Source organism: Telopea speciosissima, chromosome 7, assembly GCF_018873765.1.
Source record: "Telopea speciosissima isolate NSW1024214 ecotype Mountain lineage chromosome 7, Tspe_v1, whole genome shotgun sequence".
Taxonomy (NCBI): Eukaryota; Viridiplantae; Streptophyta; class Magnoliopsida; order Proteales; family Proteaceae; genus Telopea; species Telopea speciosissima.
In genome coordinates, this window is record NC_057922.1 from 19663796 (window position 1) to 19690692 (window position 26897).

The following is a 26897-nucleotide window of genomic DNA, read 5'->3' on the forward strand; positions in this document are numbered from 1 at the left end:
CAGCCGGCACCTAGGCAACACCTTGACAACTACGAATCCTAAACTAGCGATCTCCAATTACAGAGTATCCTAACATACAATTTGTCTAAAGCTGCTTCTAAGACAATTATTACCATGTTTAAAGAAAAAGTTGCTTCCATTGTGTGAAACAAAGTTGAGTGGCAAAACTGAAGCCCACCCCACTGTAATGATAACAAGGAAAATCAAATTGAGGGAGGTTAGGAGATTCAAATCAAGATGCATGTTCTACCATGATAAAATATCAGCCTGCCTAAAGTGGCATTACCTGCAAAAGTGACAAAAGAGAGATAAACGATCATGTCCAAGATCTCCAGGCTTTGCCCATCTTCTTTGAGATATATCTAATGGCATTGACACCACCCACACCCAGAAATCCAGATATGGCCTGCCTCATGCTTGAAACCATAACTGTACGTCTCACCACTTTACGCATGCACTCCGCAGCCTCTTCCCTTGAGTTGACCACAACTTCACGTATAGTTCGACCTGAAAATGCAATTAAAAGAGTGCAACTATTCATTCACTCAAGCTTTAAAGAAAGGAAAATTATTGTACCAGTTAAGACAATGTACGTGAATCCAACAACATTTACTCAGCAGAAGACTCATTTCAAGACTCAGATCGTAAATGTTTGAAAACTTGTTTTGCATAAAGAGCCTCAAAATGTGTCTAGATGGTTTCAAGTTTATATAAAGGACTTTTAACTTGTACCGCTGCAGCAGCTAACAGCTTGAGTTCATTTAATTTCAGAGAAGTACCAGTTTCACTCAGTTTTCGCTTCTCCCCCAGTCTCATCCCCATTTCGCTTCTGACTGTTGGAGGAAGGGAGGAAACAAGGGCACGAGCTGCAGATAAACCACAATCCTGACATTCAGCCATTGAAATAAATCAGAACATGTAACAACAGAAATCATAACACCCACCTCAATTTTATTTATATCCTTCCTAGATAACCCAAACAACATATCTCGTGTGTGTTTGTGCGACTCTTCTATTTCAACACTATTGCTTTTCCAGTTCAGAAAAAAAAATTGCATTACTTGGAACGTGGCTGTGGAGGTTTGATGTGGGAGGTTTTCTCTAGCAAATATGGTTTGGAGAATGGAGGATGGGGATTTGAGGAGGTTAATAGCCCTTTAGGTTTGGCATCTAGAACACAATAATGAAGATGCACCTCTAAGTGTTCCGGTCGGTGGAGCGACTCTCGGACGAATTTTCAATGTTCTTGGAGAACCTGTTGATAATTTAGGTCCTGTAGATACCCGCACAACATCTCCTATTCATAGATCCGTGCCTGCCTTTATACAGTTAGATACCAAATTATCTATTTTTGAAACAAGAATTAAGGTAGTGGATCTTTTAGCTCCCTATCGCCGTGGAGGAAAAATCGGACTATTCGGGGGAGCTTGGTTGGGTAAAACCGTACTCATCATGGAATTGATCAATAACATTGCCAAAGCGCATGGCGGTGTATCTGTATTTGGCGGAGTAGGCGATCATGATTCTTTTTCAAGAAACATTTAATACAAAGTGGGAGGAAGATAGAATGAGGTTTAGGGAAGATAGATGAACAGAAGTGATTAAGTTAAAGGACTGCTTCACTGAACGACATAGAATAACAACAGATAAAGAAGCTTTGGTGGCAGGTAGTTTTGAATTGGTCGAGTGGAGGCTGATTTCAAACCCAGTTCAGGAGACAGTTTTAGACAGTGTTTGATGAGGTTTCTTAGATAGGGTAAGAAGATCAAAGAATATTAGAAGGTGGAGTAAGAGTCTTTTCCAATCCTACCAATCATAAATTGCAAGGGGCAATCGATCCAGAGGAAGAGGAGATATCTTTGATGCAGACCAGCTAGGGTGCTGGCTTTAGATAGAGCTCTCACCTTAAATAATTTACAATCAAAGGGGTGGGTGTCTGGCTAATAAATGCTGTCTTGTGTTGTAAGGAGGAGGAACCAATAGTTGCATACTTTTTTTGAACTCCATCGTTGTTTAAATGTGTTAAGAATGTTAGAGTTTATGTAATAGGGGTACTTTGGGAACTGGTTTATTATCTTGTTTTCTTATATTGTATTTTTCCTTTTTTTCCTTTTACCTCCCTAGGGAGGTATATGTAACTCCTTATATCATGTTAGTAAAGCAATATAGGTGTGAGAGAGTCTATTCTCTCATACAACATTCTACCACAACTTCTTTCTTCTTCCTCTTCTCTCTTCTTCTTCTTCTCCAACCTTCTACCCACATCTCCTCTCTTGCTTCCTTGTTCTCAATGTTCTCTTGCAACCTTTAGATTTCAACTAAATAATGTAGGGGTATTTTCTGGGTATGGTTAGAGTTTGCTTGACAAGGCCTAGGGATGTGAAACATATAATTATCCACTGGATGAGAAGTCCTTTTGGGAAGAAGGATCTGTTTTGTGGACCTTATTTCCTTGTGCTATCCTATGGGGCTTATGGAAGAAAAGAAACAGAAGGATTTTAAGACCACTCGAGACCTGTTCCCAGAATTTAGGGCTTGTTCTTATATTTACTCTTACCTTTTTTATTGGGTTTAACAACTATGAATTCAAAGGAGATTAAAGGGAGTATTTTGCTTCCAATTGGTTTTCCTAGCTAGAAGAGTGGTTTTCTCTCCTGAAAGAGATATACCTTTTTCCTATATTGTGAGTTATCATACATTTTAATGCTTATGAATGAGAAGAACTTCTTGATGAATTAAAAAGAAAAATAATTTCCTTGCAAGTCCATTTTGAAATAAGACATGCTTGTGAAGAAAACTGAATAGTATTGTTCAATGCAAATACAAAGGATCAACAGGCTTGAGGGAAAATAAAAATTTTTTTGATAAAGTTGCATTTATTTCCATCATGTAACTAATATTTCAATAACTTTTGGTTTCTTGATGTGATAAAATCTGCATAAACATTAGATTTCAATGAAACCTGCCAATTGCCATGACCAGGAAGACTAAGCTTAAAACTGCAACTTAATGCATCTTATCAACATGCACATGCATCAGGCTTTCAATTAGAAAATAATGTGCAGTATCTTTAATCCTGGAATTCATATTTGCAATTGATAGACTTCAGCAATGTCACTCTCAAATCCACATAATACCCACAATAATTTTTGACAGGAAAGCCTTTGGATTCTGATCCAACCATTATAACTTCCAAATATGTTTCTCTCCACACCTCTTCCTTCAACATAGGTCAACAATTCTTTACTGTTCTAATGATATCAGCAAAACCAAAGAATTATAGTTTGTATTCACTCCACTATGCGTTGGTTTCTTAGTTCAGATGGAAGACCTAGCAAGAAGTTCATTAAAAAATGAAAAATGACAAGATTACAACAGCTTTGCATGAAGAAATAACTTCGTGATCAAAATGCACCTGAGTTAAATTTGCTTGGTGACCACCAGTTGATGAGAATATCAGCAACTCCTTAGCAGCATACTCATCTAGAAATGGCTTATACATTCTCTGGAATGAATTAAACTGCCCATGGACAATCTTTTTCACCTGTTATGTGCAGTGATTAGAAATGTTGAAAGGAGAAGATTAAAAAAGAAACAAAAAGTAGGTCTCTCTTTGGGGTAAGGAATCCTGAATAAAATCTGATTCACCAATAACACCTCCAAATACAACCAACAAATGCAGTAGGTAGTATTGGGTTATATAGCACATTTTTCCTTTGAGGATATATTTTAACTAATTCTAAGCATTTAAAAAGTACTAATCTAGCCTAGGCTGTGTTTGCTTTAATGTAAAGCACTGAAAACATTTCCCATAAATATAGTTAGTAACAGTTCGATATATTTTATCTCTTCTATAAAATGGAGGAGTTAGCTGAAGAATTATAACTTTAACCTATTTTCCGGAAAATAAGATGGGCAATATCAAATGTAGAGTAACAGTATTTTATTGATATAACTTCCAACATTTTAGTACATGCTATGCTCAAAATCGTATCTTCACAATGTACATCCCAAATAAATCTTCATTGTCCATCAAAAGCTTCAATTCTCCACTACCTTACCTTTGAAATAAAATAGAATATGGTTACCATTGTCCTCGTATTTGTTTTTTTTTTTTTTTTAAGAGTAGGGGGAAAACAAAAATTTTCCATTGATTCTATTGTACCTGTGCTTCTATTGCACAGAAGCTAATGGGATATTTGAAGGATAAATAGAACAATTGATTAAAGGAAACAATGAAAATTAACAAACTGAGACATTTGGAGTAACAGAACCCCAAACAAGAATATTGTTGCCCATTCATACCACATAATATTCTCATTTGAAAAGTATAACCTAAAAGACTCATCATAGATGCTTTTTCAGCAAGCTTAAAGGATGCCAATTGTCAATACCATAAAAAGATTGGTTTGGTTGTTAGCATATTATAGACAAAATACTTTATGTTGCCTCCATTTTCATCCATAAAAGTTCAATACGTGGTTTTCAAGTTACCTTATTCCTATCCTCTGCAAATAGCATCCGCAAGTCACCCATATATGAGAGGCTACATATTTTAGCATATAGATCTTCCTGCATGAACAGAGTATATAACAATAGTATTACAAAAATATTCTTAAAGTCTAGTGATTCCAAAATGAAGGCAAACCGACTAAGAAGCAAACCTCAGAAAACTTGGATGGCAAAAGGAGGAGTGCAGCTGAAGTGGCAGCCTTTAAATTAACTGAATTTAGATTTTCTATGTTGAGATTATCCACCAGTATATGCACCTAATTGATGAAAAAGCTTCTCAGAATAGAGTCTCCTCTTTAAGATCAACGATGTAGAAGGTACATGCACATGATTTTACAACGGTTGACCACATTTTGAGATGATAGGCCACAACCAAAGCTGCATTATTAAAAGGATGTAAAGTGACGATGGCATGTACAATTCAAGGAAATGTAAAAAAGTTATAAAGAAAGGCAAAACTTTATCAAAGGATGTAGGACTAGAGTCCAAATGCATTGTGCATAATTATAATCAACATGATATTTACCAAGTATACAGCTAAAAACATTTTATTTTCACACATCATTCTGTTATCCCTTTTTTTTTATCTGTCCATCTAACTAGACCATGAAAAAAATGTTAAATCTTTGTCTTGGAAAAAGAAAATACATATGACATGGAAAAAATACGGATAACTTGTGTAGTTTTGCATATGGCAAAAATAAGTCCATGAGCATGGATGCAGAAAAAAAAAAGAGAATTGTTTGCTCTTCGCAAGTGGTTCCTGTAATCCTGTTTGAACAATAACAATAACAAGCTTTCTTCTCCCCCCCCCCCTTCCTTTGTTTCCTTTCCTTTTCAATTGAACAAGCATGATCATCACATGATGATGGCGAGATTTTCCAGTTGAATAGACAAGCTTTAGATGCAACAGTTTCTCATTAGAAACTTGTAGTGAAGATCCAACAAAAGGTCTGACCACAGTGTATTAAAACAAATAAATTTAAAAGAAAGAATACTGATAGGGAAGACATACAGGTTTTTGCAAACGACCACTCAAGTAGAACCTTTCCCAGTTTAATAAATCCTGAACCAAATCATGCATACGGACAATACCGTACTTGATCAACTGTTCAAATCCCAAAAAGAGAGAGTTACAGTGACAGTGAGAGACTGATATAAGTTTAAGTACCAAAAAATAAAACAAATTACTCATACCAAGGAAAGTAATACATTATTTGCCACACAATAAATTAAAAGTCCGGTACCTTGTCATTATAAGTCACAAATGGGTTGAAGTGCACACCCACACCAATTTCATTGGCCACTTGAGTAATCTAACACAACCAACCAATGTAAAAATTCTAATAAGGTTTAAAACCAACACAGAAGACATAACCAACAAGCAAGTGAGCAACAGATAGAAGAGGAGTACCAATTTTGCATCACCAAGGTAAACCATCCATGATGCATAATGTTCCCTATTCATTTCCAGATTCTGTGATTCAAAAATAAATGATTGTTCAACTTTGAAAACTCAACCATTTTAACAGGCTAATATAACGAATCGAAAATTCAAAATTTACCTCAGAGTGCCACTGCAATGGATCTGAAACACCCAGAATGTAATCTACCATGGCATTCTAAGAAACCCAAATTCAAGCATTCAAAAAATGAGCCAGTTAAACCATCTAAACAATTGATAAGCAAAAGGGTTGAAAAAAGAGGGAAGAAGAAGTAAAACCTTATCTTGGTTGTTAGGATGGATAGCTGACCCATAAGCACAGCAGAATTCCACCGGAGGAAGGGCATCGAGAAGACCTGCAAGCTCTTCTCTCTTTTCCATCTTCTGTTGCTCAAAACTATAACTCAGAAAGAAAAAAAAAAAAAACAAATACTATATAGCAAACAATGGAACTCTCCTAGTTTAGTTTGAAGCAGGTATATGGAAAAATATTCAATTCTAAGATGGTATAGCTTGTTAAAAAGGCGCCTCGAAATATAAAACAAGATTAATCTCTATCGCTGATGCAAACCATTGTGACCGTTGATTTTAGTTGAAAGCAGGGGAACAGAACGGCGAGCCGGCAGAAACCGGGAATACATAGAGGGAGGCGATGGTAGCAACGCCGTTGTAGACGAGAAGGGAAGTGGAAAGAAATTAAGAAAGAAGCAAAATGAGAAGTTATTGAAGTTGGACGTGCGACGCAGTTAGGGGCGTGGGGAGTGTAAAAATCGGGCCCGGTCCGACAGAACTGACCGAACCCAACTGGTTCATTCTAAAATCGAACTGAAATATATAAACCCTCTTTATTCTTTACCCCATCTCTCTCTAGTCTCCTACCCATATTAAAAGACACCTCTGCCCCCTTGTTTGGAGGAGGAGGAGGGATATAGACATTTGGGGATGCTAGCGTAGCTGCATAGGCCACACTCCCAAATAAATTACACTAGTATTTCTGTGTCAATCTTTCTCCTTTTCACATGAAATGACCTTGCTACCCTTCAATGTATGATATTGTTTGTACACCTCACTGATGTGCTCCTCTATATCACTTCCTGAGAGAACCCTCTCCTAAAAATAAATATCATTTGCTTTGATAAAAAAAATCTCGTGGTACAAAAGTTATTTTACATTGTCTAATAAAAATCTAGTCCAAGTCTCGATCTGAAATACAATAGTTTGGCAGCCCCTATTCCCCTTACGATAATATGTGATGGAATTTATCATGGACACAGTCGAAGCTGGTTGGAATTCTATTATTGTTATGCTATTGTAATGGTACTATTGACTATATAATAATACAAGCTTGTTCTACTGGTAATTTTATTCTCTTCCTCCAAGGACTTCAAGGAGCATAGTCATTAAGCCCTACTTCCATTGTGGTTACCTCATTTCGTTTGGTTTAGTACATCTTTGGTTATTGAATGAGCATTATCAATATATAGCTTCTACCCTAAGTAGGGCAGCCACAATATGCGATTTTATTCAAAAAACTTGGATTTCTTTCATACGAGTTTATGTTTTTCCTTTATTTTAGACCTTTTATAATTTTTTCAGTTTTTTTTCATTAATTATCATATTTATTTCAGATTTTCATTTTAAGGTTTTGTAAATATAGATTTTTTATTTTTGTGTTGCATGTGTCATTTTTTGTAAGTTTTTGAGTCTTTTCCATTTTAATTCATTAGGATAGTTAGGTTTCTATGCATTCAGTATGTTGACCATGCTTTTCATATTTTAATAGTTTTATAAATTATTATTATTATTATTATTATTATATACAAATTTCCATTGTAGGGAAAATAGGGTATTTTTAATGCACATATTTCTAAATATTTTTTAATGTTTTTGACTACTAAAAATATTAGAATAGATTAATTTTTCATTCCATAATTTTTATTTAATTTATTTTGCACGTTAGATTAAATTGGTTTTATATGATCATTTATGCCATTTTACCCTTTTTATTTTTATCCAATTTTTTAAATAAATTTTATTGTTTTGCTTTGATGATTTTAGGACATAATCGTGTAGATTTTGGATTTTTTCATTTAATTACTTTATTATGCGTTCATATGCTAGGTTTAGTTTATTTCATTATTATTAGATTTTGACTTCTTAATCGATCCCATTTAGTTGGGATGAGGCTGAATTGTTGTTGTTGCTGATGTATTAGAAATAGGGTTCTTGTTGTCTATAATGGAATTGTTGTAAATATGATGTACACATGGTTTATTTTATTTTATTTCCAATAGCTTAAGATATTTTATATGCTGGGTAATGTTTTATTTGATTATGTTAGATTATGTATACTAGCCTTGCTTTATAACCAAACGCATGAGATAAGTCCTTCTTTGTCTCTCTTCTTTTTATTTAATTTCTTAGCATCTTATTTTCCTTAATTTGTGAGTTAGGATTTTAAATTATGTTGTATATTTGATTTTGAGAATATTCATTATTCAATAAAATTACAAAACAAACAAGATGATCGATTTAACTGGATGGATCAAGGTGCCTAACACATTTCTTAGACCACAACTTGACTTGTATCCTATATTTGGTTTGACCAGTTCCATTGGAGTCGTCATGGAGTCATGTTTTTATATGCGAGTCATAGACCTTATTTTAGATGGTGACTCCTTATCTTTCTCTCACAAAGAGGTGAGGATGATTTTGAGATAAGAGAAATTTCACTATTCTCACATTCGCCTCAGTACTCCACTTCTCCTCAGTACAGGTGAATCACATCCCAATACCCAATTTCTCAGTAATATCAATTGGTAGGTATTCCTTAGAGTGACCCCATGTGGATCCCATATGGGTAGGGGTGAACCCCAACCCAACCCTAAGTCCTCTTAGCTCAGCCCAAGTTCAACCTGGCCCTGGGTCGGGTTGAGATATCTCGGCCTAGGCCCAAACTTGTCAGGCTTAGCCCAACCTAGCCTGATCCTAATTGGGCTGGGCTAGACCGAGTTGGCCTTGATTGGCCCTATTTTTGCGACCCTAACTGATCCTTTTATTTTTTTTTTTTCATTTGCATATTCTTAGGGATTAAAAGAAAGAGAAACATTTGATTGAGTATTGATTTGTTTCATACTCAACTGAGTATTAGATGTTTTTTAGGTTAAAAAAATCCAATCTTAAAATTTTAAACAGTTTCATTCAATAGATAATTAGATATTAAAAAAAAATTGTAATATGCAAATACCAAATTGTAAAGCATAACCTAACAAAGGGCTGGGCTTAGCCCGAGACCTCAACCCTGGCACAGCCCGACCCTAACCCCAGGCTTAAAAATTCCAACCCTAACCCACCTTCAAGGTTGAAAAATTCAGTCCAGACCCTACTCGGGCTTAGGGCGGGCTTGGGCCGACAGGGCCAAACTTACACCCCTACATATTTTTTTTGGTAAACTCACCCCTACATATGGTTGATACCATTTCTCAACTCCACGTTGATAATAAACGTGTGCAAAAATTCCTTCTTACTTACGATGGAGATTAAAAAAATCAATTCTCATGGTTCGTTGAAATATATATATTTCCAATATTTTGTTAATTATCCATCCATACGTATCGGTACCCTTTTTGCCTACTCGAAACGGCGAAACCTCTATGTTCTGAACTCAAATCATGGACTCAACAAAGGTGAGGTCGCCGCCTCTTCTCTATCTCTGACCGGCGTCGACAAGGGTAATGCAGTTAATGCCTCTCTCTTGAGTCATTAAACGTATAATTTGCGTATTATATGTGTATCCAAACGTTTAAATAAAAATATTATATCATATATTTCCGTATTTTTTTTTTATTAAAAACACGTTTTTTATGTTAGAGTATTAAACGCGTATAACTACGAATTTAACGGATCTAATACTTTTTAAACCTAATGTTAAAAAAAAAAAAAAAAAAAAAAAAAAAACTAAACTCTAATAAAAAAAGAAAAAAAATGCAAAACTTCGTTTCCCATTCTCTTCGAATCCTAGCAGCCGCTGCCCTCAATCCCCAGTCATCTTCTCCATCTCTGTTCAACGGCCGCCGACGATTCTTCCTACAAGGCTCAAATCCTCAACGGCAACGGCGACGGCGACAGCTCTGCTTCTCTTCCCAATCTTCAAGGCGGACGGCTCTGCTTCTCTTCTCAATCTTCAAGGTTATCTTCTGTTCTATCTTAATCTTTTTTCTTCAATTGAGAACAGGTCAGTTCTGAACTTACTTCAATCCTGCATTCTTATACTTTATTATTTCTGACCTGTTTTGCTGAATACTATTCTGTCGGATAAACTTCTGTCTTGTGTACCTTCCGTTTAAAATTCTGAATTCAAGTTTCTGTTTAAGTCTCAAGTGCTGATTTCAAAACCTAATCCTTTAAATAGGTTTTCAGAATCCTATTGATAGTCTACATATTAAATTTCTGGCTTTTGTAAGTTGATTGCTTTTCTGATTTCAATTTTTGCTGAATATTGTGTCGATTCCTCAATAAAATTCTCTTCTTGCAATCTGGATTTAATTTTCAATATCTGCACTTAATTCCCTACTATCGATTCTGCTTTTATTTGGCTTATGAGTTTCCTTATGCCAATAGGATTCTCCAGTGTCTGAAAATCAGACTGTTGGATTGTTATTAAACTTGAGGTTTCTTTTTGATAAAATCATCGTGTATATGCTATTATTTTGTTTATTAGGTGGTGAATGTCTGTTACATAGTGAATATATGCCCCTTTTTTTTTATTATAGAGTGGCCGTATTAAACACATAATAAACACGTATTGTATTATTGCCGTATGCATTTTATTAGGTCGGATTTTTGAAAAGTATTATTGCTGTCTAGTCTATTTAATTGCCGTACATATCCGTTGCCGAACTTACTAACTAAGCTCTCGACTCTCCCCTAGTTCACTATTCCCCGTTCACTGCAATTCCCACCTTCTCTCTCTATTTCAATTCCTCTTTATGACTTGGAATTTGCACTCAAATCACCTCTCTTTCTGAGTAGGAAACAGTTCTAAAACTTTTTGGTTTTGGGAGAAAGAGCAGAAAGGGTTTCTGAGTTTCCATACGAAAAAGAGGCCCATGTGGTGTTGCTTGATAAGCCCCAAGCAAGAAGTCGTTTACTAGCTTCGTCTGTCTCTCTACCTGTGGTTGCTGTTTTTGTTCCTAAAGTTCATTTATAAACCATGGGTAATTGTTCTCTCTCTCTTTACCGGCTCCTTTGATTTTTCGCAGTTACTGTGTGTCCTCCTAACTAATGATTATTTTCTTTCTCAATGGCTACCCAGAGACTAATTCGACAGAAAAATCTCGAAAACAGAAGCGTAAAGAAGCTCGACTAGCTAAGCAGCAGAATCGATTCTTGTCATGGATCCAACATCAGGTCATTCAAACTCTACTTTTAAACTCTTTGTCCCTTTTTGTTTCTTTCTTCACTGGTTTCATTTTTTCAAGTTAATCATACGTGTACAGAAATCTGCTAAATCGAGGATAAGTCCTGTGAAATCAAATTCTGAAATTACGAACGAATCAAAACCCTCGCGGAGTGAGGTTTTAGAAAAGAGAGAAATTGGAGACTCGGATGTTGATGGTGAGGAGGATAGAAGCATAAAGCAGCCTGCTTTGCCTAAGAGACTGAAGGTACAATTGGATTCTTCTGGTGATTCTTCTCAGACGGCGGCATTACCTATTGCAAAAGAGAAGAATAAGTTGAAGAAGGGAAAATCGAAGACTAAGTTTGAGGAGTATCTTGAGATGGATATGAAGGTAGGTATTGCTTCTGCGGAAGAGGATTTAGAACTGGAAAGGAAGCTCGCAAAGAAGCTCAAGGTGAAGAAGGGTGGGAAATTGAGGGGTGTTGATGATGGAATCAATATATTGTTTGACGGGATTTCATCCGCTTTGGATTCTTTGGAGGACAATGAAATCCCAGATGATGAAGAGGACTACAAAAACATAAAGAGCTCTAAGCGCAGTGCTGTGAGTAAGAAAGGTAAAAAGAGGAAGTTGTCTGATGCATCAGACCAAGGGTTGGAAGAAGTCTTGTCAAGTAACACAGCTGTTGAGCAAGTGGATAGTACTCTTGCTGAGGCCACACACGAAGAACCTTCTGTGAAGGCACCTGCATTGGATGGGAAGAGAAAATATGTACCTCCTCAACAGAGATCCCTTGTTAGAAATGAGTCAGATGAATATACTCAATTCCGCAGATCGGTAAAAGGTCTGACAGTAATTTCATCTAATGAATATTGCTTAATTTTTTTTTTTTAAACTTGTTTTAGCATTTTCTGACATTAAAACTCTTCATATACTGTCATCTTAATCCAGGACTTCTGAATAAGCTTTCTGAATCCAATTTGGAATCAATCACGAAGGAAATGTCCACCATTTTCAGGGTATGCTATTCTCCAACCCCCCCACCCCCCACGCGTCCCCGTCTTGTTTATCATGTTCATTCTAATGTAGACCAGTCACAAATAATAACCAGTTCACAAGAGGATCTCAAACTTCAGGTCCAACAATAGTAAATACTTCGATCAGTTCTCAGATTTGCAGGAAATTTCAGAACAATAAAAGTATGGGTCTCTCACCCACGGCCTCTCACCAATGGCATTTCACACAAAGCTATGTTTTTTTTTTTTTTCAATCTCATCAACCAAATTCGTGTACAAGACTGTAGCCCCTTACAAACTTATATAGAAGACTCAAAAACAAATTCAAACACTAAAAAGGAAAGGCATAACCCAATCTCTTACTAATAAGGCAGCATAAACTGACTAGAAAACTAAATTAATGAAAGAAACTGACTCAAAACATGACACTAAATAAACTAATGGAAGTAAATATCGTTTTCCTTCTTTCTACCCATATTTCAGGGCTATTAAAGTGACCCATTACAAAGAAAACCCATGGCCCAACACATACTGATGCAAGTTCATCATAGAAATTGGCTTATTTCTTTAGAAATAGGCCTAGGGTGGGGTTATATACATGTTGGGCCATTGTTCCCAAGGGTTTTCTATGTATTAGGCCACTTTAATGAGCCTAAACTAGGAGTATATAGGTTGCATACGGGATTAGCCCAATACTTAGTTTATTTTTATGTTTTTTAATTGAACCAGTTCAAATTGGTTGCATTCAATTGGTTCAATTTAAGTAATCATATGACTTGGTTAAGTGGTCATGTGATATAAGTTGGGTTGGATTAGGACTCTATAAGTCCAGCCATGTTTTGAGTCTATTTCTTTTAGTATTTTAGTTTCCTAGTTAGTTTAAGTTGCCTAATAGGTTAAGGATTGGGTTAGGCCTTTCCTTTTTAGAGTAGAAGTCTATTTTTGAGTCTTTTATATAAGGTTGTAAGGGAGCAAAGCCTTGAATACGAATTTGATTAATGAAAAGCTTTTGTTTGCTGCCATTGCTGCTGCCCAGCCATATTTAACCATTAGAATTACTTCAAATTCAAACCACAGCCTCTCCTTAACACCCCCTACACTCGACCCAAGCTGCAGCCCCTATTTGTCTTTCAAAACCCTAAATTTGACCTAATTTCTAAAACCCAAAACCTGAAACCCTAACCCTAATTTCTGGAATTTTGAATTCTCATCTAAACCTAACCAAATCTAGCTTTCTAAACTCCCCAAAACCTGCCTAGTTTAATCGTATAAACTATATCCCCATTATCCTACCCTAACCCTAGGAATTGACCTAAATCCTAGTGCTGTCCATTCGAACCAGCAACCCCCTTTGGTTATTTGATCCTGTTGTTTGGCTCCTAGTAGGTCTCCTACCTATCTAGGACTACATTATTTGGTATCAAAGCTATGGTGGAGGGAAGCTCCAACCAAGCCTCAAAAGACCCACCTCCATTCGTTTTTAAGACCCGAGTTCGTCTACCCAATGGGAGCACAGCCATATTAATTGTTGATGAGAGGCGACGTAACAACATTATTTCACAATCCTTGGTGGATATGTTATCCCAGTCAGGAGAGATTTGCATCATGCCAACAGGTCAAGTCTTTGTTGAATTTGAGTGTTCCTCATACTCTGACGGTGCTTGGTGTAAGTCGATACCATCTCCAAAGACCGTTATTGCAGTAGGTTGTAATTGGTTGGACGAGCGACAAGGTTGGATTGAACCTGAAAACAACTCGTGTGTCCTACCTGATCGACACCGTTTATACCATTTATTTACTCTAAAAGGGTTACAACCAAAGGTGACCACATCGACTGTACAGCCATAGGGACTGCCGAACATGTCAACTCAAACGCAAGTGGCATCGACTGTGTTTGAAGTTTCACCAATGGCGGATGTACCAACAGAAAATTCTACTAAAACAGTTTGTGTTGAAGAGATTCGATAGTTAAAGAAATTCAAGTAGACCAAACTGCACCAGTAGTTGAGATCATAATTGAGAAGCTCAGCCATCAAATTGATGTGGAGGTTCAAAACACAATTGTAGAAGATTTTACTGAAGAGGTATACATTGAAGAGAACAAAGTAGACAAAGCTGAAACAGTAGAAGATGAAAAGTCGATTGAGAGCATTCCAAAGGAAAACAATGACCTTCAAGATGCTGTTCTTGAAGAGGTGGAGCTTGTGTCTCATGCATTAGATGAGAAGGTTGCTAACACTGAAGGCTCTATGGACGAGACATTGACAGTTGCTACTGATTCAAAGAAAGAACATATAGAGTTTGTTATGCCACCATGGTTCTTCGAAGAGCAAGCTCCACGCATTAAAGACTTTATCCCCAATGTTCTTGCCTCATTAGAATTTTGTTTGGGGATGGTCAAAGCTGCTGATCACATGTGGAGAGTTGATGCAGGTTCATCATAGAAATTGGCTTATTTCTTTAGAAATAGGCCTAGGGTTGGGTTATATACATGTTGGGCCTTTGTTCCCAAGGGTTTTCTATGTATTAGGCCACTTTAATGAGCCTAAACTAGGGGTATATAGGTTGCATACGGGATTAGCCCAATACTTAGTTTATTTTTATGTTTTTTAATTGAACCGGTTCAAATTGGTTGCATCCAATTGGTTCAATTTAAGTGATCATGTGACTTGGTTAAGTGGTCATGTGATGTAAGTTGGGCTGGATTAGGACTCTATAAGTCCAGCCATGTTTTGAGCCTATTTCTTTTAGTATTTTAGTTTCCTAGTTAGTTTAAGTTGCCTAATAGGCTAAGGATTGGGTTAGGCCTTTCCTTTTTAGAGTAAAAGTCTATTTTTGAGTCTTTTATATAAGGTTGTAAGGGAGCAAAGCCTTGAATAGGAATTTGATTAATGAAAAGCTTTTGTTTGCTGCCATTGTTGCTGCCCAGCCATATTTAACCATTAGAATTACTTCAAATTCAAACCACAGCCTCTCCTTAACACCCCTTACACTCAACCCAAGCTGCTGCCCCTATTTGTCTTTCAAAACCCTAAATTTGACCTAATTTCTAAAACCCAAAACCTAAAACCCTAACCCTAATTTCTGGAATTTTGAATTCTCATCTAAACCTAACCAAAGCTAGCTTTCTAAACTCCCACTCCCCAAAACCTGCCTAGTTCAATCGTATAAACTATATCCCCATTATCCTACCTTAACCCTAGGAATTGACCTAAATCCTAGTGCTGTCCATTTGAACCAGCAGCCCCCTTTGGTTATTTGATCCTGTTGTTTGGCTCCTAGTAGGTCTCCTACCTATCTAGGACTACATTACATACCTAACCCAACCTAAAGCTTATTTCTAATAAAATAAGCCCTTTAAGTGACTTATTTGCATCACATTCCCATTTTCGGGCAACATTTGTCTTGATGAGTTATTTTAATTCCACTTTGTGTGCCATGTATTGTAAGTAAAAATTATGGGTCTCTGGTCTACCATGTGGAGTTGTAGCAGCACTCTACAGTCATCTGGTCGGGGATGTTGAACTTTTTCCATTCCATGTAATTGAAGTGATATTTACCTAAACATCCCCTCAACTACCTGCTGCAATAACACAAATACCAACGTATTGATGCTTGTCCACTTTATGGTGTACGTGTAAAGGATCTGCTGGTCTGGACTCCTGGACCTTTACCTGTATCTTTTCTGAACTTTATGTGGCCATGGCCCATGAGCATCCAAAGAATGAGATGCAGATTATTTGTGCTGCACAGTCCAGTTGAATTCAATCCTTAATGGTTATTCTAGGTGGAATAATGGGGCCTCCTGTCTCCATTGTAGTAGTTTCTGGATATGTCTAATACATGGGTGGTCATTGCCGTCCAAGACACAGAGTTTGAGACCGTAAAATTGCTCCTTGATGTGTGGTTATTAAATTGTTTGCGTATAGCTTCAAACTGTTTAATTTGACCCACTTGCAGATGGCTAGTCGCAGTGTTGCTTCTCAGATAATCAGTGAGGAGATTTTGGGATTCTGTTCTCAAGGACCTCGTGGCAATGAACAGTTATGAGCTATATCTTTACCTCATATATTTATGTATTTATATTTTATTTATTTTATTCTTTTTATCTCTTGTCAAGTATGCATTCTGAAAACTCCGTCAGGACTCCTGTTCAGGGCTTTGTGACTTGCCTTTTCAGTCTTAGTAAATCAGTTTTACGCACCCATATATATATAACCAAATTGAGTGAGCAATCAGGTGGTTCAACTATAGAAATATGTTCCAAGCATAAACTATGTAATTCTTTTACCTTATTTGTTGTGCCAACTAATGTTAACCAGTTACATCCGATTGAACCATCTGTCCTACCAGATTGGTTTACTGAGTACCTGATGGATGGGCAACCTCGGGTCTGGATTATAAATACTAGCATGAACCATTAATACCTCTCTTCAGAAGTTCAGTTTAGTATTTTAAATTATGTTTTCGTGTTCTTTTTCTATCTCCCCCTTTTTGAGATTGGTAGTTCTCCTTACTAACTCAATGGAAGTGTTATTGGCTTGTCTTTTTAGTAAATCAGTGTCTTGTACAAATGATCTATGACCATATTCATAGTCTAATATGGATGTAAATATCATGTGACCATCATTGGTCTCCTAAAGCCATGAAGGTTCGAACTTTTTTTTATGAGTGACTTCACATTTTTAAATGCTTGATTGATATATTGCATGATTCTTCTTTTGATGTCATCTTCTTTAGAAAAGATGTTTTTTTTTCTTAGTTATTTGGTAAATACTGCAAATATTAATGCATTTGAGCATTTCTGCTCATATTAATGATGAGTATGGTTTATTTATTATTTTGATTTGACAATTAAAGAATTTATATGACAGTTTCTGTATGGGTATCAGATTTTTAAAGGGTGTGACTTGTGAGGCAAGAAGGCCTCCTGACATTGGAGGCACAACGCAAGGTGCACATTTTAGTGATGTGAGGGATAATGCTTTACAAATAGATATTTATGACTTGGTAAAATGCTCTGAACTCATGTTAAAATATCAAATAATGCAAAAATTAATAAATATCGCTGCATTAGTAAGATTGACCTATTATTGTAATGGTGCAAACCACAATTAACCAAGCCCAAAAAATAATTTATATTCTGTACCACTTAACTTTTATTGATAAGTATATCTTGTAGTATTTTACAGCTAACATTATCCTAACCATTCAAGGAAATTAGCAGCAGTTCTGATGCAACTGTCTCAGAAATAGATAGCTGCTAAAAGCCTACAATTGAGACTATCTGAGATTCTCAAAGGATTTAAAAGTTAAAGAAAAAGGGGAGAGAGAGAGGGTGGGCAAGGAAAAAGGAAAAACTGAAAATCAATATGTGGAACCCTGGAGTGTGAGCTAGAGTGGTTGTAGTACTATTCTCTAGTCTTCAAAGGTTCAACCAAGCTTCAAGACTTTAATCTTCAAATCTAAAGCTGCCAGCTTCAATCATGGCCAACACAACCAACTGAAGTTAAGGCTTTGAAACTCTTGAGTTTCAACTTTACTCTGTCCTCAGTTCTTTCAGGGATTTAGGGTTTAACTGTTGGCAACACATAAAATTAAATGGGAAAATGCCTGTTGCATGGCCCTACCCTATTTAGAGAGTCTTCTTTAAATGGTCCACCATTTTTGAGCCACATAGATGGCTGATCTTGATGATTCAACCATTGGGTAGATACTTAAGGTAGCGTACATGTCAGATTTTGTTGCTTAGCTCAACTATGGTCCATCATCCAGTTGATTTCATTTCATGCGTTTTTAGACATCAAACAAGGATCGATAATTTGCATTGTAGGTACCTTACGTTTCTCGATTTGGCATCCGAAGTGCTTTGTTTCTCAATTTTGCGCCCGACTTTCCCCAACTAACCATGGTTAAGTCTAAGGCTCGCATGATTTTTTAAAATTATTCTAATACGACAAATTATCCTTCTGATACCCTAATTTGTACATCTTCGTAATATTCTAATTGGAAGGATATGGTTCAACCGTCATAATTTAACATTTTAAACATTTGATTTGGATCTTAATCTTTCCTTTAGCTTTTTAAATCATGACAATGACACAATCTGATTAACATCAACCCATTAGAAGCTTTTGAAAGATTTAGTTGGAATAAGACCATGGTTGTCATGGTGTCTAGGTGACCCAAGGTGTTGGAGAGGGCCTAGACGTCAAGGCAACACCAACAAGTAGTCTGGGCACCTAGACGACACTTTGACAACTATGAGTGAGAAGGTTTTACAATTATGGTTTATCACTGTTAAACCTTTGACTTGGATTATAACCGTTCATTTAACATATTAAATTATGGTAACAATGGTACAATCTGATCTTAGATCAGACCATCATAAGCTTCTTAAAGATTCCAATTGGGAAGATAAATTCAAAACCATCATGTTTTAGAATAGGGAAAAGATTGGGCACACCGCCCGACTGCCCACCCATGTGTCTGCCTCTCTCCCCCTTTGTGAAATGATGCCCATCCCCAACCCTGTCCTGCCCTCCCATTGGTGCATGCCGCTAACTTGCGGCAAGCGGCAAGCGGCGGCATGCCCAACCGTTGCCCTCTAGAATATTTCACAAGTTTTTGGTGGTCTAATCTTAGATCAGAATGTACGATCACATTTTACATAATTTAAAATGCTAAATCATAATAATTGAAGCACATCCTTCATAAGATTCTGATCGTTTGATATTAGATCCAACTATACTATCACATTTGCCATGAATGGTCATGATCCAAATTGAATATTTAAGAAAATATTAAATCATAATGGTTGAATAATATCTTTTTAATTAGAATCTTTTCAAAGATGATATTTTCATCGTGTCTATTAATAGGGAGTTGTGTAAAATGGTCTTTAGGTTAACCAACTTGACTATGGTTATTGGGTTTGGGTATGTCGGGTGCACAATCGAGAACAAAGCACCTCAGATGCCAAATTGCCAAACTTAGGGTATCTCTAATGCAAAGTACCCATTAGTATAATATCAGTAGAGAGTTGATATGACAATTCTTACTGTTGGTAGATAGAGAACCATGTGGACTTGCCATTCATTAAGTTTCAATCCTGAAATCAATTGTATTGCCCACCATTTATTGAATTTCCCCCCTAACTACCCAAATCTTGACCAAGATTGACCCGTTGGTTGTGCTATGTGGTGTATTACTTTTGGGATGAAAGTCACATGAGTCAACGTTTTAGACAATTTAGCCACAAATTTTGAGATCCAAGTACCTGAAATGTGGCAGACATTTTAGGGCCCTTTAGAGAAGGCTCTAAAAGTACTGTGTAGAAAAAATATCCCCATAATTTATTTGATTAAATAAGTTGCCTAAAAAGCAAATTATACCACAAAACTCAAGAGCACATTAAAGGAAATGCAAAAGGTTTTTTGTTTTATAGTATATAGGTGTGCACAACCATGTGGCTTCTGCCTGGGATCAGCTACTCAAAAATGCAGACCCTGCTGATGTCATATGCCTGTGAGCAAAGCAGGGCGCAAGATGTGCACTTTGCCTTGCTTCACACCCTAGGTATGTGCCTCTCTGAGCCTTTCATAACACTTGTATTTTTTTTCCATTAAAAATCATGGTTTTTCCATATAATTTTTTTTTGGGGTGATGTTCTGAATTCTATATGAATTACTATGTTTTGTACAGCACAAAACCTGGCTGCCAAAAATCAGACATGGTAGGAGGTCTAGGGACGCCCCTGTGAGGAGTGATATGATCTTGGTTGAAGGAGCTAAAAGAGCTAAGGGCAGGCCTAAAATGACCATAAGAGAAGTTGTGAGGAAGGACATGCATAGTTTAGGTCTTGTACCAAGTATGACCTCGGATAGAGCCTATTGGAGGGCAAGGATCCATGTAGCAGACCCCATTTAGCTGAGATTCTCCTGACTTAATAGGCTGTGCCTCTTTCCTCTTTCTTCTTTTATTTTCCATCTTTCATTTATCATTTTCCACTTTTTTCATTTCTCATCTATTTTCCCCATCTCTCCGTTCCCCTTTTTTGTTTAGACCTTAGTTTTACTACTTTGTTTTGTTTGGATCCATGTTGCTGACCCTATTAAGTTGGGATAAGTCTGAGTTTGTTGTTGTTTTCTTGTGTGCATTTCTTTGGTCCAGTAATTTGTTGTATTGTTTTCCTGTTGATAACCATAGTTGCGCTTCTTACATTTCATTATCTTTCTCTTGTGGGCATTTCTTTGTTCCAGTAATTTGTTGCATTGTTTTCCTGTTGATAGCCATATTTTTTGCTTCTTATATTTCAGTATCTTCCCAAATTTTTACTGGTTGACATTCCACAAGCGCTGCTTTGTGCCGATTTGATGGGTTCATCATGTTCTTTATATTGTATTCCTTGCTCTCATTGTTGCAACAATTACTAAATGGATTTCTGAACTTATCTTTGTTGTGTTGGTAATTTTTGAAAGGTTAAATTTCTATTTCCTTTTTTTTTTGGGGTGCAGGTTTGCTGCTGTTTTTGCTGCTTTTGTTGCAGGAATGGCATGTTCAGTTGGGATGGACTTCAGTGCAAAGCTTCTTGCCTCTCTTGCAAAATTATTTGAGGTCTTGTATGTTTGAATTAGCTTTATATTTTTTACAGCTTAGCTAGTTATTATTATTATTTTTTAAATAGTTTCAGAGAAAACCTAGTTTCTGGTGGCATAAACCTTAAGTTCCTGGCTTGTATAGGTTTAGTTGAGTTATTTATGTTTCAGAGGATAAGAATGTGATTTTGGTGCCTAGGTGAGCCCCTGCAGCAGTCAGCCACCTTGATGCTGAAGTGATGCCTTGGCAAGCTTAAGGTGGCGAAGCTGCAATTTGTTATCCCAGGTTATATTTCCCAGATTTTTCATCTAATAAATACAAATATATATCATAGAGGTAGACCAAAGGTGACTTGGGAAGAAGTAGCGAGAAAAGATATCAATAGCATATGTTTGACAACTTGTATGACCTTAAAATAGAGTTGAATGGCAGAACAGAATTCACGTGTCATCCAATTTAGTTGAGGAAAGGCAGTTAGAGGTCAAACTAGGAGGGGGGGGGTGTTAAGTGAGGTTATTGAAACATATATGGTTAGAAATGAGAAATGAATGAAAATTATGACATTTGGAAGGCAAGATATCAGGTCTTAGGTTTGGGCGCCTTGTTGCCCAGGTGATGACTTGACAACTATGATCTGTACACTTCAACATCCATTGACTTTGTTCTGACCGTCTTTGTTCTTTTCAGGATGAATACCAGAAAGGGGATAACCTTTCCTTGCGAAATCTGACCCTTCTGCTATCTTATTTGTGCATATTTGGCGTTTGTGCGAGGTAGGTAGCTTGTACAATGTAAGATCAAATTGTGACAAAAATTTTAAATGGATTAGTACATCATTTCAGATAAGAAGCAGATCTTATACTCCCCGTTATCCTGATTTCGGTTCCTGTTTGGAAATAGGACTGTTTTATTTGGAATGGCCAAAATTTTGGTTGCTTGAATTATGAAGTGGTTTTTGACAAACAATGAAGCACGATGATGTGGATGACAGTTCCCTAATTAGTTATATTGTGCCATAAATGTTAAGGAGCAGCTACTACTTGGTTTCACAACCCCTCCCGCCCCCCAAAAAAAAGAACTAGTTTTTTTAGACCCTAGACCTATGTTCTAGGGTGAACTATGAGGCATCTAATATTAGTATGTTGTAGAATAGAAAGACAAAAGTTTCTGACAGTTCTGCAGATTTAAAAAAAAAAAAATTATGCACAACATTATTATTTAGACACATTTTTATTCTGAAGGATGACTCCTTTGTTGATGTTGAACAGTGATTTGATATATGATTTTCTGATACTGTTGGGCAAGCGCTTGATGGAGGTGGACGTTTCTACTATCCTGACAATATTACAATGTAAGTCCCCTCCCCCTGCCTGCTTCTGTAAATCTTGTTTATGTATGTTGCTATTAACTCTCAATCCTGCAACAACTGTTGTTGGAAACAATTCAACTCCGAAAGCCTTTTCCCAAATTATGTTGTTCGGCTACATGTATCCTATTCTACCATTGATGAATACACTTTGGAAAAAGATCATTTTGGTGAATGTTCATTGTTCTCTCCTTTTTCATTTGTTCATTGTTGTTTATTAATGTTACTTGCCAATGAATTTCGTGGTTTTGTTGATTCCCTCTCTAAAATGAGCATTTGCGTACGGTGTTTAAAAACTGAAGGCATCAGAGCATTTGGATAGCCAAATAACATGATTGTTATGATCTGAATAGGCTGCGGGATGAAGTTAAGGGGCGATGATCCAGCTGGCATGAAAAATTTTATACTAAGTGTTCAGAATAGAGTGAATGAATTGAAGTCATCTTCCATGGTGGATGGCCATCCTAAGATAGATAACAAAAGAGTATGTGCGTCATTTATTTTATCCTTCCTAAGAGAAAAGGGTGTTAATTTTATATCTCTTTTTTTCATTTTTCTTTTGTGGGTATCCTTGCAGATGGAGTTCATGCTTGAGACCATATGTGATATCAAGAACAACAAGAAAAGGTCTAAAGAGGATCCTGCATCACATACATGGATAAAGAAATGGCTGCAGAAGGTCTTTTCATGTTGCACGTTATTGTTGAGTTCTTTTACACTTATTTCCAACAGTCTCAATCCATAATATTTAGCTCAGCTTGGTTGACTTGCTAAAAAGTTGCTGGGACATATCGAAAAGATCAGATCTTCACAGATTATTGAAACTGCAATGGGAGGTTGATGCAGTGGCTCTAGAGTAGTTGGACCAATATGACCGGCTTTGGAAACCCAAACCCAAACAGAACCAAGTCAACTAGGGGTTTTTTCAATAAAGGCTAGTAGTGGTTTAGTTTGTAGCCTTTTCTTTTATTTCTTTTATATTATAATGTTTTGTTTTGAATAGGTCACGTAGGAAATAGGAGATAAAGCTTGGGTTTTACTTTCTAGCTAGGAGTCTTTGTTTGTTTCTTCTCTTTATATACTTGTAATCAACGAACTCAGTTGTTAGAATGAGAAGAGTAGATTTGTGAGTACGCTTTGGTTGTGGAGCTTTGTTTTCTTCCCTGCAACTCTGAGTTCCCATCTCAGATATCTTCCCGTTTTCTTATAGGGCCTCCACCAATTTGGTATCAGAGCTGAATTTCTCCATCTTCTTCCTCATCAATCTCTCTCTTCCCTCCACTAAGGTTCGATTTCTCTCTCTCTCTCTCCCTGTTTTTCATTCTTCCCTGCTGTTTGTTATTTTCCCCCTTTCCTGTTTCTCCGTTCCCTGCTGTAAAGCTACTGGTTGTCCGACTGAGTGTGGTTTGATTTCGAACTTGCTCCTTGGTTCTTCTTTTCAATCCGAAGCTAGCGTCGAGGGTAATCCTCTCTACCTAGGTTCCCATCCCCAAATCCCGCCCTTTCTGTGACGTTGTTTGAGTTCCTATCTATGGTTACTGCTAGTGAAAGGAAAACAGAGTTTTGACTCTGCTGAAAGGTGAACTCGCTTTAGAAGACCCCTGTCTGTAGTTGAAATCCCTACCCTCTGCGTGCCAGATTTTTGGAGTTGGGAGTTCTCCTCTGTCGAGCTCGAGCACAGTCCGCCACTGGTTCTATTTCTAGAGGTAGAAGACAATCCAATTTCTTACCTCCCTTTAACGATTCAATTACTTTGGTCTAAGGACCATCTACCCCCTTCTTCTCTTTATCCTTTTTTATCCTTGGATCATCCTCAAATTTTTAGGAGTAGTTCTAAACCCTAAAAGAGGAACATAACCAGAAATTCTCTCAGATCAGAGCAGCTGATCTGAACTTAATTGAATTTCCCATTTTGCCCTTATCTCTTAATTATTGTTTTGTCACTTGTGCATCATAATTCTGAGTTGGTTTCTGATTTTATCAATCTGTTACTGCTGAGATTCATAGTCCATGTTCAGAATCGATTGATCTGTATATTCCTATTTGCTGAATTTGTTTTGAGTGGTAAATTTAGTGTTATACCTCTCTCCTAGTCAAACTAGGATCGACTCATATCTTTACATCTATCCCTTGGATCAGCCTAAGATGTTCAGCAGGTATTCATCCCTGGTTTACGGAACTCGGGTTGAATTTCAGTTCCATTTGACCTACTGATTTTGAGTTATAACAATTCTCCAAAATCTGGATTTATTTTGTATTTGAATTCTGTACTGTTTTGATTACTCAATTACAGTTCTACATTAAATGGGAAATCCATGCCTATAAAAAGGTTTTGTAAGACATTTTTAGCAGGAATTTTTTTGGGGGAATTAGAAAGTTTATTAGCTATTGATGTATGAATCATGGAGTCTTGATGTTTAGGGGGGTGCTAGCTAGTAAGTAGAAGTTTCTACACCCCCCCCCCCCCACAAAAAAAAAAAGCTTCTAAGTAGAAGTTATTCTACAAAATATCCTTTTCAATTTTCTGTTAGTTCTCTACATTTTGTCTGCTCTTGTTTTGTTACCGTTAAATCCTCTTCAAAGTGTCTTCTTGAATGCTATTTAGTTTCAAGTTTCAATTTTATTGTTTTTGGCCAGATATTTCTTAAATAGACCCACCAAGTATTTGTTAAATCTACCCACCACCTTTTTTCAGGTTTTGTTCCCCATCACATTCTTTGTAGGCCTGGATAGGGTTCATTCATCATTTTGGAATCCACATACTCTTGTTGGTCTTTCTCTAGATAATGATTATAGTGACCTTCTTTTAATGAATAACAAGTTTATGATTAACAATTTGATATTAAAATATTTTCTTATGGATAACAAAATAATAGAAAATATAGAATACAGGTTCATGGCGAATATGTGTTTTTTGTGCAAAAAGGTAAGATAAAGAAACTGGGTCATTTCTCAAGGTCTGGGCTTTTCTTCCTTTTGTGGAGATTGTTTGTTGTAATTTGGGAAGTTTCAGAGAATTTCAGCAACTTTTTTTGGCTAAGTCACCTAAAGTGTTAGGCCATAGTGGCAGTATTCCAATAATTCTACTAAGAACATAAACAATCAAAACCTTTGAAGATGAGGAACTCACTAGTTTGACATTTTTTCTGTAATTATCATCAAGTAGTTCAGGGCTTGAGCATGTTTCCTTTCCAGTTGTAAATTTTGCATCCTTTTCTGTACATGTGTTCATATGTTATGTATATGTATTTGTTGAAATAGGGTTGACTTTCTTTTTGATTCTTATGTCAATAAACAGAATACGATATTTAATTATTCCCAAATGATAAAAACAATTTAGAATGAGCGAGAGGGCTAACATCACGTACAACCAAGAAATATTGGAAGAGTTGATTCACATGACCATTTTTTGTGCTTCTATCTCCTTCAGAAGATCTTCAAGTGGTTTGGATTAGGTATAGAAAATAATAAAGCAAGGAATAAGGGGATAGTATCAAATTGGTGCCTGGAAGATGAATTATTTTTGGCAAGGGCCTCAACAGTATTGATGTCAAAATGGTTGACCATCTTATGATTTTGAAAGTGATATATGTTATTAAGGGACCTTTAGTGTTGCATTACCCAGATAGGTAAAAGACACCGCATTTTGAAGTATTTGGTGTGACAATTAAGTAAAAAAGAAAGGTTCTGACACAATGCAGCATCGATTGTGAGGTATCTAGGTAACATTGGTGCGAGCTTCCCTAAATCTTTGCAGATAGAGTTTGGAGAAATAGCAGTGACATTGAGATTCTCTAACTGGATGCTCAACTCCTAGATCAACACTCTTGAAGGGAGAGGAGACCCCAAGTACTCATGATCTTTCTGCCTTTTTATTACTTGATATTTCTGCTCCCTCTCAGTTCAAAACCCGGAGGCAAAGAGGAGTTACTAAAATTTGAATTTGAGTGCTCATCCTTTGTCAAGACAGTCTTATTGCTTGATTCTTTCTTCTCTTTGGATAGAACAGGGGTTATATTTGAGGACGATTTTGCTTTGTCAGATCTAAAAAGCTACACTGATCTTGCATCTATCTTCGTCTCAATTTCTGTATCAAAAGAATTAAATGTGGCAATGATGGCAAGGGGTAACCATTATTTCCAAGTGGTTTTTTGTTAACAATAGATAAAGTAGCTTCATAGTTTATAGAGCAAGAGATGGAGTTGTTCTGAGCCAAGAAATGGTCTGATTGGAATCTATGTCAGCTAAGTCTGTATCTGGACATTTATCCAACTCTTGGATGAGTTGGACTTTGCAGTGATCTCATTTGCAAAAAGACTAAAGTGAAGCATTAGTATCCAGATCCAACTTGCATCAAAATTCAAAACTACTTATAATTTATTTATTGCATTAGATATGAATCCACTACCTGCACCAAAATTCAAAACTACTTATATCCATAGTACCAAGGCGTTGGAGAGGGCCTGGATGCAAGGCGACCAGAACGCCCGCCTAGGAAATCAAGGCGACACTAGTTGTCAATGTGCCTGGACACCAAGGCGATCACCTAAGTGATGCCT

General features: G+C 36.7%; 2 protein-coding genes across 3 annotated transcripts in view; one reads left to right on the forward strand and one right to left on the reverse strand.

Moving 5' to 3' along the window:
- Positions 1–16: 16 nt before the first annotated feature.
- On the reverse strand, positions 17–25225 carry LOC122667713 (phosphatidate cytidylyltransferase, mitochondrial). Its single transcript, XM_043864103.1, has 12 exons — positions 25188–25225; positions 6236–6362; positions 6078–6134; positions 5927–5989; positions 5760–5828; positions 5528–5620; positions 4665–4769; positions 4495–4572; positions 3416–3544; positions 780–885; positions 287–507; positions 17–182 (listed from the first exon to the last, which is right to left on the reverse strand). Coding segments are annotated over exons 1-11 (1020 nt in total). The 5' UTR covers positions 25190–25225; the 3' UTR covers positions 17–182; positions 287–316.
- LOC122667712 (nucleolar MIF4G domain-containing protein 1) overlaps positions 771–26897 on the forward strand; it is a 28299-nt gene continuing 2172 nt past the window's right edge. Inside the window, exons 1-10 of one of the 2 annotated variants that reach the window (XM_043864100.1) lie at positions 11121–11172; positions 11271–11365; positions 11455–12202; positions 12310–12377; positions 16335–16417; positions 20891–20990; positions 21660–21745; positions 22241–22323; positions 22692–22822; positions 22916–23017. In XM_043864100.1, coding sequence (XP_043720035.1) covers positions 11169–11172; positions 11271–11365; positions 11455–12202; positions 12310–12377; positions 16335–16417; positions 20891–20990; positions 21660–21745; positions 22241–22323; positions 22692–22822; positions 22916–23017 — 1500 coding nt within the window. In that variant the 5' untranslated portion in view covers positions 11121–11168. Of the gene's footprint in view, positions 776–11120; positions 11173–11270; positions 11366–11454; positions 12203–12309; positions 12378–16334; positions 16418–20890; positions 20991–21659; positions 21746–22240; positions 22324–22691; positions 22823–22915; positions 23018–26897 lie in introns of those variants that run through there. The other variant, XM_043864102.1, reaches the window with a different exon arrangement.